Source organism: Orycteropus afer, unplaced genomic scaffold (assembly GCF_000298275.1).
Source record: "Orycteropus afer afer isolate SDZICR_OR568_19922 unplaced genomic scaffold, OryAfe1.0 scaffold00174, whole genome shotgun sequence".
Classification (NCBI taxonomy): domain Eukaryota; kingdom Metazoa; phylum Chordata; class Mammalia; order Tubulidentata; family Orycteropodidae; genus Orycteropus; species Orycteropus afer.
Window position 1 is genome coordinate 2,385 of NW_006921761.1, and position 12,439 is coordinate 14,823.

Sequence of the window (12,439 nt, forward strand, 5' to 3'; positions counted from 1 at the left end):
AGGCGTGGGGCACAAGGAAGTGTCTCAATCCCTAATCTGGGTGAGGCTGCAGATTTGAAAAATGGTTTACTGGAAGTTCTATTTTGACAAAGCATTGCTTTTATTATGGAAAATGTGGAACATACAGGGAAGTAGAAAGGAAACAGTCATCTGTGTATTTCCGCTACCCAAAGGGAACTTTGAACATTTCCTGACATCCAGTCTTTTTCCTACATGTCTGCTACTTACACAGCCTTAAAAAAAAGGATTACCCGCTTGATACGTAGATTGCTTCCAATGTTTTGCTTATAATAATGTTTCGAGACACATCTTTGTGCTGCAATCTTCACCCGTGCGCTCCCTGCGCGTGGAACTCGGTGGCGCTACTGAGTCGGCAGTAGCCCAGCCCCAGGACCGCAACAGCTGCCCCCATGCAAACCTCCGTCGGCGCGCGGCGCTGCGGAGCCGCCGCCAACGAGCGCCCCCACGCCCAGCGCGCACGTCCAGCCCGGCGGCCCCGCCACTGCGCCGGCGCGGCTACTGCGCAGGCGCCAAGCCATGGAGCACGGAAGCGGAAGGTTTGACGCGTCGACGGGCACCCAGGGGCCAGTAACCATGCGCGGCTTGCAGGCGACAGGGCCTCGGCCCACAGCGACCTCGTGCGGGTGCGTGAAGCCGGCTCTGGAGACAGGTAACGTCTAAGAGGCTGACGGTACGGTACTCAAAAGAAGCCTAGGCTCAAGCTGCCGGCTTCATTGCAGAGAAGAGAGTTGAGGAACCTTGAGCTTAGGTGCGTTATGCCGCTGACTACTGCACGCGTCACGTGCTCAGCCGACCACGTGACGTCTCTGAGGCGAGTGAGATGACGTCAGCCCCAGGTCTCTGCTGAGTTGCTGCCGTTCGCCTGGTCTTGGCTGGGTGGATAGGAGCGGTGGTGTCGCAGTGGGGAAAGCGTTTGGTTGCTCACAAAAGGTGGGCGGTGGGAAGCACCAGCAGCTCTGCTGGAGAAGATACGGCAGCCGGCTTCCACAAAGATGACAGCTCCGAGGACCCTGCGGGGCGGTTCTGCACTTACCGGAGCTCTATGAGTCGGAGTGGCTTTGGGCTCATAGAGGAGTGACAGGACTTGTGCAGGTTTGCCTTGTGCGGTTAAGAGCTACTGAATGTCACAGGAGGGGCCATCCTGTGCTGTGGGACATGAAGTGGGGAAGTTGAAGGAGAAATAATTGTGAGCTGGACATGGAAAGAGAAGTGAGTTTCTCTATTTAACCACTTTATATACAAGAAGGAGCTGTGGTGGTGTAGTGCTTAAGGCGTTTGGCCACTAACCGAAAGGCCAGTGGTCTGAACCGCTCGGCGGAAGATAGATGAGGCAGTCTGCTTTCGATTCCCACTCAGGCCAAGGCTATAAATCTTTACGGAAGTAGATTGCTTCCTCTTCCTGGTGGCTTTGAACTACTGACCTTCTGATTAACAGCCAAAATACCTTACTACACCATCACTACACCACTAGAGCTCCTGTGGTCATAATGTTGTTGTTATGTGCCACCGAGTCAGCCCCGACTCATAGCGACCCCTCCTTGGGTTTCTACGGAAGTAGATTGCCCAACTGTCCTTCCGGGGAGTAGCTGATGGGTTTGAACTGTCAGCCTTCTGGTTAGTAGTCAAGTGCCTTATGCACTATGCTACCAGAGTTCCCATGGTCCTATTATGGTCATAATAGGTCTTCTAAAATACTCTTTCTTTTATTCATGATTTTCTTACTTTCTTAGACCAGTGCTCCTTCCAGGATGTCATCTAAAGGGATGTTACTGTGTGTTGGTAATGATGAGACTGTTTATATGCGTTCATGAGTACTAGAAAAAAATCAGGTTTTGTAGTTGCACAGCACGTGGTAGATTGAAAAGCTCTGAAATCGTTGCCTTCAAGAACATTTTCCCAGTTACTCCCGTGGCTTCCAGCCAAGCAGCAGACAGGCATATAGGGTGAACATTCACACCAGGAAGATACACTCCTGAGAACAATCACTCACGGGAGAACAGAAGGGCAGGATTTGCACAGGGAGGTAGGGCAGGAATCATAGGGAAGAAGTAACTACAGGGAGGAAGTGGGAAGGGAGCTGTTACACTGTGGGGAATTGCAATGTCATGAAACAAAATATGTATGAACTGCTGTGTGGAAAATGCATTTGCTCTGTAAACTTTCACTTTATTTATCTTCACAATAAAAATTTTTAAAAAGGAAACATTTTCCTAGATCTTTTGTTTGATGTTTTGACTAATAACTTCTTACCCACTTTTCTTCTGTAGGAAATCTGTTAACTGAGCCAATTGGCTACTTAGAATCATGTTTCTCAGCTAAGAATGGTACCCCAAGGCAGCCGTCCATCTGTAGTCTTTCACGGGCTCGTTTAAGGATTAGAAAGAGCATCTTTAATAATCCTGAACATTCCTTGATGGGCCTGGATCAGTTTTCTCATGTTTGGTAAGTTGTTTTATAGTTAGTGGTAATTGGGGTCAGAACTGGCCACTGAATAAAGTGCACTTGAAGATAACCTTGGAGGGCACCGTGCAGATCACCCTTGTCTGTTGCATCCAATGCCTGGACTGTGTCCCTGTGTGTGTCAGCATCACTTGGACCCCCTCAGTGACGCCTGGGACCCACTGAGGTGGCTGCGCATTCCATCTGCAGTTGGTTCTAATTGCGACGAATGCTTTCTGGTGAGCTGCAGTCTGAATTCTGCCCGTGCGTCATTACTCCATCCCCCAGACCAGGGGTCAGCAAACTATGGCCTGTGACCAAATCTGGCCTCCCACCTAGTTTTGTAAACAAGTCGTGTTGGGACCCGGCCAGGCCTGTTGTTTGTGGATTGTGTCTGGCTGCTTTCATGCTTTGAATAGGAGAGTTCAGTCATTAACAACAGATGCCAGTCGGCCTGTGAAGCCTGAAATACTTTCTGACCCTTTGCAGAAAGAGTTTGCAGACCCCTGCTCTAGATCCCTGAAGATTTAAGTCTTTCTGAAAGACAAAAGAGACCTTAGAAATCTAGATACGTTTAATCAAGCGTCATGGTGTAGTTGTTAAAGCACTGAATTACTAACTGAAAGGTCAGCAGTTCGAACCCACTATCTGTTCCATGGTAGAAAGATGTGGTGGTCTGCTTCCATAAAGATTTACAGTCTTGCAAACCCTATGGACAGTTCTCTCTCCTGTAGGGTCACTATGAGTTGGAGTTGACTCTCTGGCAGCAGGGTTTTGTTTTATTATATGCAAATCAATCTCTATCCATTCTTCCTCACTTGAACTTGAGCAGGCTCAATTGGTCTAAGTTGATTGGTTCCAAAAAACCCCACCTAAGGCCATTGAGTCCATTCTGAGTCATAGCGAGACCCCCATTGGGTTTCCAAGGCTATAAATCTTTACGGAAGTAGATTTCCTTATCTTCCTCCTGTGGAGCAGCTGGTGGGTTTGAACCACCTACCTTCTGGTTAGCAGCCAAATGCCTTACCCACTGTACCACTGGTGATGACCTAAAATTGTTTATTTTGAAATCATTTTGTTTTTCGTATTAATTCAGGGACATTGGTAGAGTAGAAAGAACATGGGTGTTCTGACCTAGTTTGTATGGTCTTGCTTGGGTTAAGTTTTAAAAAATTGCTGTTATACAACATGGGTTCTGCGGTATGTAAAGTCATTTTTCCTTACCACTTCTATTTTCCCATTCTTTGCTCTTTCTACCTCTCCACAGTCTTCAGAGATTGTCACTTTTAACAGCTTGGGGGCTAGTCTGCCAGGCATACAGAAGCAAATAGGTAGTCTGGGTGTTTGTTGTGAAAAATGGATTTTTTTTTTAACTTAACAGTATATCACAGAGATCCTTCGTGTTAGAAGCATTTTTCTGTTCAGTGTTGAGAGATTAAAGTATTCCTCCTGCCTCAAGTATATGATAACTTTTGCTCTTTTCTTACTCAGTGGTTTGGCTTGTTTCCAATAGGATTTTGTTTGTTTTTCACAAAAATGGTCATTTGAGCTGCAAGGCCAAAGTGCAGCCTCCTAGGCTGAATGGCGCAAAGACTGGTGTTTTTGCCACGAGGAGCCCCCACCGCCCCAATGCCATTGGACTGACCCTGGCCAAGCTGGAAAAGGTAGAAGGTAGCCTATGTCACATGTGCTTTTCACTTGTTTTTCCTTCCCCAAAAGAAGTTTTATAAAATCACCACTGATGTTATTTGGACTAGTGCCAAGGGTGTTAACCACTGAGTACCACCAAGCACTGAAGAAATAAAATGACTGAAAAGAATGGATACACTTTGAACTAGATGGTGCCCAGATGCCAATGCCAACTACTCACAAAGGGATCAAAATTGGAGATCCTGGATAGAGTGGGAGAGAGAATGTGGAACAAAATTAAAAACCATAAAGGAGACCAGGATTACAGGTTATATAGAGATTAGTGAAATCTCTCAGACTATGGTCCCTAATCACCCTTCGGGCCTGGGATTGGACTCACTCCCACGGCTAACTTTCAGCCAAACAATAGGGCTACGAGCAGAACAGCTACCCCAGGGAGGTGCACTCCTTAGAACAGTCAACCACAGGAGATGAGAAAGGCAGCATTTGGACAGGGAGAAAGATGGGGAGGGACGAGTGCATAGTCCAGAAGGGCACGGAAAGGGTGGAGCATAGAGAGCAGGTGGGAGGAGAGCTATTACATCGTGGGCATGTAATCAGTGTCACAAAACAAAACGTGTATTAATTGTTGCACGTAAAACAAATCTGCTTTGTAACATTTCACCCAAATCACACAAAAAGTTAAAAAGGAAAACAATTATGCTCTGATAAGATGCTCATGAATTGTCATTGCATATGTCATGAGCTATTATTTTAAAATAGCTGTATGACCATTAAATTAGTAAATAGTCACTAAACAGTTAATAAGAGTTCACAAACGCATGCTCAGGAACAAGCCGACCCAGCTCACGGGGCCTGCGCACCTCCCAGGTTGGAGCCCCTTCCGATCCCTCCCGTATGTGCAGACGAGCTCCTGGGGGCTTGTGCACAGGCTGCTCCGTAGGATTCCTTGGGAAAGCGTGCGCATCCAGAGGGGCCAGAGTTCTGGTCTGTGGGCCTTGAAAAGCAGGTGGGAATTGGACAGGTAAAGAAGAGGATGGGTTTCCAGGCAGAAAGAGAAGCACATAGTGGTGCCAGGGGTGTTGGAGCCTGGTGTGTGAGAGTGCTGTGAGCAAGCTTGGTGTGGCGTGAGCAGATGGTGTCAGAAGGAGGATTTTAGGTACAAGTCCATTCACTAATCGCTCGCACTGTCCGTCATTGTTAATGAGTGTTCCTCAGAGAATTTCTTTTCTTCACATTGTAGGTGGCGCTGTCTACCTCTCTGGGATTGACATGATAGAGGGCACACCGGTGCTAGACATAAAGCCCTACATAGCTGACTATGACTCGCCCCAGCGCCTGATGGAGCCTTTAAGAGACTTTAATTTACCAGGTGCCCAACACAAACCAGAAACTGAGTTTTGGTGTGGTGGCATGACTGATGACTGTGACCAGCAGCAGCTCCCAGGGTGCGATGAACCACAGCCCGACAGTAGCACTGAGGAGAAACCCAAAGGGCCTGAAGACAGAACTCCTGAAGAAAAGCACCGGGAACATGACACAGCAGAAATTCTAAACTCGCCTAGGAACCAGGGGGAGAGGGCAGCAGGTTTGGGCTTAGAATCAGGACGTGGTCAGAGTTGGAGTGCTGTAGAAGAGGCGATTGGCTCACGTCATCTGGAGGAGAGCTCTTCTGAGGAAGGGACAGAGAAGAGGCCACGGGCAGGGCAAGAGGCCGAGATCCTACAAGGAGTCAGTGGAGAAACGCAGCCTGGGGCCCTTCGCCACCCTGCCGGGGCTGCCCCTGAAGCCCGCCACAGCGTGGTTCCCAGCTGGGTGAGAGAGGCACCTGTGCCCACATTAGGGGTTCGGTTCACTCCTCACGCCGAGATGGATCTCGCACACCTCAGCTCAGGTGAGCCAGGTACCTTCAGTTGTTTATTTCTGGATGGAGGATGAGCTTTGACTGCGACACGGAGCCAAGTCTGATCCATCCGAGGGCAGTTCCGTGGAGTATCTGTCACTATGAAAAGACATTCAGCAATAAAAAATAGTATTTGGGCAACACCATCATCTGATGTGTTCACACAGCAGCTGTTTCTTCAGCACAGTTTGTTCCGGGCGCTCGGCAGAGTGTTGTCTTAGAATGGCGGCAGCTTCACGAGGCTGCCCGTTATTTAGGGTCTGTCTGCCTGTTACAGTGGTCCCTGGAGCTTTCCAACAAGTAGGAGTCAGAAGCCAGGTTGTGCTTGTTCTGTGTACTGTGTAACTAAAGAAATACCCCATTTTATTGTCATGCTTAGCTGGTGGACAGTTCAGCCTCTAGTGCAGGGGGTTAAGCGAAAGAGTCTGTGAACACAGAATTGCCCCCCTCCACGCACACAATCCCAGGACTGCACAAGACAGGCCACGGGGCCCCTGCTTGGGGTCTGTTTATTTAACGCGTGGTTCTTAGCAAATGTTGTTGCCTGGTTTCCCCAGACAACAGCAAGCTGCAATCTTGAATGAAGGAAGGGGCTCTTGAGATGTGGGTGCAGTGAGGCCAGGACAAAGCAGCCAGTTGCCAGGGAGGAGGTGTCAGAAAGGTGGAAAGCTGTTCTTTGTGTTGGAACTCAGTACGGACTCAGTAGAGCCATGTAAAGAAGGCTGGTCACTTACTCACTGTATGGTCATTCACTGGGCACCAGGCAAAGTCCCTGCCCACGTGCAGCGTGCTTTCTAGAGGGCAGAGGGAGGCAGACTGAAAGCCTGATAACTAAGTACATCGTGTAAGATGCTAGAAGGGGATGAGAGCTGTGGAAAATACTTAATAGGTAGGGTAAGGGGTGTGGGATGTGGGTGGCAGTTTTAAACAGGATGACCAGAGGAGGCCTCAGTGAGAAGTGGCCTCTGAGCAGAGGCCAGAGCGGTGGCATGACCTCCTCATATGGCCAGGGAAAGGACATGCCAGCTGAAGGCAGAGCTGGTGCACAGCCCCAAGGTGGGGGTGTGCGTGGCACATTTGAGGCCATGTGGCTGGAGCAGACTGAAGGTCAGCGAGGCTACGGACAGGGTGAGGTGCCTACATAGGGTTTCCTAGGCCACTGTAGGGAGTTGTGTTTCTACCTTGAGAGCAGTGCAAAGTAGAGGAACTTGATGTCAGTATCCCCTGAGAACGGGCCAGCTCGGGTCAGACCCCTGCCCAGTGTGGGCCACAAGTTTCTTCTGGTAATGACCGTGTTCCCATCAAGCGGTGTTCGAGGGAGCAGCCACATCCCGTGTCAGAGCTCATGGTGATGAGACTGGACCTGTGCGATTCTGAGAGGGAGGTTGTGTTCTTCTCGTTACAGATGTCAGTCAAAGTGTGTTTCGGTATTTCCGGTCGGCAGAGGAAGCAAAGCGTGCTATTGAGGCTGTGCTGGCAGCCGACCCTCGGTCTGTGTATCGACGGAAGCTCTGCCGGGACCGTCTTTTCTACTTCACGGTGGACACAGCGCACGTCACTTGCTGGTTTGGCGATGGCTTTGCAGAAGTCCTCAGGATCCGGCATGCTTCTGAGCCTGTTTAGGTGCCTGACCCGGGGGAGGCCTTGGAGCCCCTGGGATCTCCAGGAGTTTCCGATGCTCCTTAAGTTGACCTTTGGGTATGATTTTTGGGTCACGTACACGCTAATGACGTGTGTGCTTTGCAGAAGGAAGCGACACTTGGTGGTCTCACTGCCTTGATTGACTTGGGCTGTGCAGACGACTTATTTGAAAAAACGTGTTTTTAATAAACAGAATTTAGAGCAGCTGCATCACTATTTTCTGGCCTGTTAATATGAAAAATTGAGAGGTGGCACTGTCTCATGGAATCTGAAAGAAGTCGGTGCTTCTCAGGGGACTTGATAACACTAAGCAAAGACACCATTATCGCAGGGAATTTCAAGCTGAGGGGGTTCGTTGAACAATTCATGTTGTTTTTTTGTCTGGAAAAACAACATCTCTTTACTCTGTGTGGTAGTTCAGTTTGTGAATTTGGCTGGGCCTGGTTGAGTGGCTGGGCAGCTGGATGTAGTCTTCCCTATGATGAGAGTGGTAATCAACTCCATGGTGGAATCTACTGGGAGCAGCTGAGTAGCTGCCTTAGGGATGTGGTCTGCTTCCGGTATATAAGGAGAAGCCTTGGGAATGGTCTCTAGCCTATGGCACACTTGGACCCTGCATGTAGTCATGTCGTTGCTCAGCAGCCTGCTATGCTCTGCCGACCTTGGGACTCACAATGGACTTAGTTAATGGCCTGCCGTGTGGTTTGGTAACATCAGGACTGTGCCTTTTTCCTTGTCAACCTTGGCGCTTCTCAGCCTCAGCAGCCAGCAGCTGTCTGAGTGAAGAAATGCCTCTAGCTCCAGTGGGCCAGGAGGAGGCAGAGCTGGACCCCAAGGCTGAGGGGCTTTCACCCAGCCCCTAGAGCCTGGCACTTTGAACTTGGACTTAGAGCCTCCAAATTGTAAGAATAAACTCCTGTTTGTTAAGGCCGTCCCGTTGGTGGTGTATTCCCGTCAGAGCGGCACTAGGAACCAGAACACTCTTGAGTTGTGATAGCTTTAGAAACTAACAAATCAAAAAACAAGTGGTTTTAGTGATCTTTATAAACAGATTAAAACCCTGTGTTTCAGAGACTTTGTGACATACACACATTTACTATATGCTGTGGTGGTGTAGTGGGTAAGGCAGCATTGGGCCACTTCCCAGAAGGTTGGTGGTTCAAACCCACCAGCGGCTCCACTGGAGGAAGATGAAGCAATCTACTTCTGTAAAGATTTACAGCCTTGGAAACCCTGTGGGGGTCAGTGTGAGTCAGAATTGACTTGATGGCAGTGGGTTTGGGTATATATAAATCAGTTATATATCAAAAAATAAATAAATTTCTACATAATACATATATTTAATCCTGACTCTAAAAAAGAGACTCTGAAATTTCTTAAGACGTCTTTGTATCAGGAAAAAAAACTCAAACTCACTGCTATTGAGTCAGTCCCGACTCATAGCAACCCTTCCTTGGGTTTCTGAGGTGGTATCTCTACAGAAATAGATTGCCCAACCTTCCTTCCAAGGAGTGGCTGGTGGGTTTGAACTGCCAGCCTTCTGGTTAGCAGTCAGATGCCTTAGGTACTATGCCATCAGAGCTCCCTGTATTGGAAAAGGATCCTCAAATAACCACTGGTTCATGTCTTACATATTCACTCTGACTATTGAGAACCTACTGGGGGTGCGGTGATAAAAAGATGAACATGATACAGTCCTTATTGCTAGTCATGATTGGTTAGAGGAAATGTGACGTAAGCAAATCATTAACAGTTTAATAAATGAGTAATTACTCTGTACAAGGTTCCTGTGTGTACACAGTAGGAAGCAACTGTATGAGTGCATTGCCCATAAACTCAAAAATCATTTAAAAAAACAAAAAAAGGGACAGGTTTGCTGGTCCGATAGAGCCTGGTGGAACCCCTGAGACTATGGCCCCTAGCTGCCCTTCAGGTCTGGAACTGAACCCACTCCTGTGGCTTCCAGCCAAACAAAAGACAGGCATATGAGCTGGACATTTACATTAGGTAGATACACTCCTTGGAGAGAACAGTCATGGGAGAGAGAGGGACTGCTTATGCACAGGGAGACAGCTGGGCGGGCAGGAGTGCCTGGAGGGAAGGATACAGGGAAGAGGTAACTATGAGAAGGAAGTGGGAGGGGAGCTGTTGCATTGTGGGAGATTGCAGTCAATGTCATGAGACAACGTGTGTGTGAGCTGCTGTATGGAAAGTAAATTTGCTATGTAAACTTTCACCCAAATCACAGTAAAATTAAAAAAAAAAAAAAAAGCAGCAGCAGCAGGTATTGCCCACAGGGAATTGTAGTGATGTGACCCCAGATAACTGAAGAGTTATGATCAGTGTAATCAGATCAGACACCTGTCAACATGACATAGGCGTGCCTAATCACATCTGTAAATCTTAATAGCTGATTGATCATGGTTTTGAAATGAGCCCTCTGCCTGTAGATACTTGTGCAGTCATTCGTGGCTGAGGACACTCGAACTAAATGGGCTTGTAGTTGTTGTCTTTGATGCGTCTTTGAAGTTTTTGGGGAAGTACCTTTAATTTGATTTTAAAAAAAGCAATCACCTTATTTTTGAAATGACTACAGATTGATCAAACCCACCAGCCACTCCTTGGAAGGAAGGTTGGGCAATGTACTTCCGTAGTGATACCGCCTGGGAAACCCAAGGAGGGGTCGCTATGAGTCCGTCCGACTCAACGGCACATAACAACAGATTGACTGGAAGGTGTGAAATAGCCACAGTCCCTGTGCCCTGCACCTCACCCCCCTGGTGGCAGGATCTTACACAACTGCAGTCAGTGCCAGCACCAGGAAGTTGGCACTGGTACAGTCTACCCTTTAATTTGATTGTAATGTTTTTTTTCTATTAAAAAATGATCATAAAATTCAATGAGCCTGAAGCACAAAATGTTGATTATTTATATGGAAAAAAGTAACTCTGGGAACAATACCAATCATCCTAGCAAGAGGACTCTTCACCTGGGATTTTATTCTCCATTTGCGGGATTTCAGAGAGAAAGAGGATCCTAAAGATAGTCCAACTCGGTCCTCTGCCAGTTCGTGAGTCTTTTCTTGCATCGGCCCAGTGTTTGGTCGTCTACGCCTTGCTAACACCCTCTGCCTGCGCAGCCCTTCTGTATGGACAGTGCTCAGTATGAGGACTCCTTTCTGTGGGAGGAAGCCTGTCGCCGAGAGCTGTGCCCACTAGTGGGGCCTCACCGAGTAAGCTCACCGCCCTCCCCCTGTAGTCGGTCAGCCGCACCGTTCCACTCGCACCCCCGGCCTTCTGTACTTGCGTGCTCCCATTTTCTTAAACTCTTTCTCCTATACAGCTCCCCCACCCAGTTTTTGGGTCCCATGTGTGAACTTTGTCTGTGTGGGCATGCACTTCCAAGTGTCCTGTTGTGAAGAAATTTGAGTCTCTCATTCATGAACTTCCATATCTGAGAAAGATAAGTAGTTCGAGGCAAGTCCTGTTCTTTAATCTTGTAAATTTTTCACAAGAATGGGAAATGGAAATGACACCCACCTTGACTGTTAGCCATTGCTCCCTGGTGCCGGTAGGGGGAGCCATTGGTACCTGAGTTTTCTTGATTGATTCAGAGGAGAGCTACTGGAGTGAAGCTGTTGTGATTTGGCCCCAGCTCTCAGGAGCAGTAACTTTCACCAGATGCGCTGATGTTCGTCAGTCACATACAGGAAGAGATTAGCAGCGTGGCTGCCATTCATTACGTTAAATTGCAGTTTGCCTTCAGCGGTTGGGTCGGTTATTCCAGTGTGTGGAGCAGTGCACTTCCAGGTGGGCTCGTTACCCAAAACCATTAGCCTGCACGCGGCAGGCATCAATGGGCTTGGGTGTTGGTGACTGTTTTTCCTCGGAGAGAAGAGATGAAGACTCACCCTCTTGTGGGTAGAACTCTATTCCCAATCCGGTCCTAGAGAAGGCAGGTGAGGACTCGCACCAGTTACTGAATGTGTGTATGTAATTGGCACTGAGTGGTTTTTCCTCCATCGATCAGAGGTTAGGTAGCACGCTCAGTTCACACAGTTGAACCCACTTGTCTAGGATTTCAATGCCCCTGCCCCAGTGACCCCAGAGTCTGTCCTCTTCCCCAGCTTGGCTCTGCTGCCTCGGTGGAGATGTGGGTGCCTCACCAGCCAAGGCGGTTCAATAAAGGGACAGCAGTTCCATATGCTGAAGTCAAAAAAACCCCACAAACTCAACTGCCATTGAGTCAATTCTGACACATAGTGACCCCTTCTTGGGTTTCCGAGGCAGTATCTCTATGGAAGTAGATTGCCCAGTCTTCCTTCCGAGGAGTGGCTGGTGGGTTTGAACCGCCAGCCTTCTAGTTAGCAGTCAGATGCCTTGGGCACTACACCACCAGAGCAGGGAACTTTAATTAGCAGAGTGATGTTCATGGAAATCCAACCACTCAGTGAAAATCAGGGTGAGAAGAAGAGAAAGGACCACTTCCACCGGATCTGCTGCATGGCACCTCCTGGGAAGCAGGGCAGAAACATGGAGACGGCTGGGTTTAGGCTCAGAAACTTGAAGCCCTGGCTTCTGCTCTGCCAAGTGCCAGCTGTGTCACTTTGAGCAAGCCACTGCACCCAGTTCCAGATCCCTGACCTGACAGAGTTCCTACAAGAATGCTTGGGGAAGTGTTTGTGAACTTAAATGACCTGTCAACCTGGGCCCGTCATCATCGGCACTCGTCCTTGCCACTGTGCTCGGTTCCCTGGCTGGACAGGGTTGCAGGGGGATCTGCTGG

At 48.5% G+C, this 12,439-nt stretch overlaps 1 protein-coding gene across 1 annotated transcript; it reads left to right on the forward strand.

The window, feature by feature from the left end:
- Positions 1–594: 594 nt before the first annotated feature.
- On the forward strand, positions 595–7,636 carry TRMO (tRNA methyltransferase O). The gene is made up of 5 exons (XM_007946872.2): positions 595–670; positions 2,289–2,463; positions 3,974–4,131; positions 5,354–6,004; positions 7,419–7,636. The coding sequence occupies exons 1-5, from the start codon at positions 595–597 to the stop codon at positions 7,634–7,636; spliced, it is 1,278 nt and encodes a 425-aa protein (XP_007945063.2).
- Positions 7,637–12,439: the final 4,803 nt, after the last annotated feature.

Coding starts and splice junctions, on each gene's coding strand:
- TRMO (XM_007946872.2), top strand. CDS start 595: ATGCGCGGCTTGCAGGCGACAGGGCCTCGGCCCACAGCGACCTCGTGC. Junction 671..2,288: donor GAAGCCGGCTCTGGAGACAG/GTAACGTCTAAG, acceptor TTTCTTCTGTAG/GAAATCTGTTAACTGAGCCA. Junction 6,005..7,418: donor TCTCGCACACCTCAGCTCAG/GTGAGCCAGGTA, acceptor TTCTCGTTACAG/ATGTCAGTCAAAGTGTGTTT.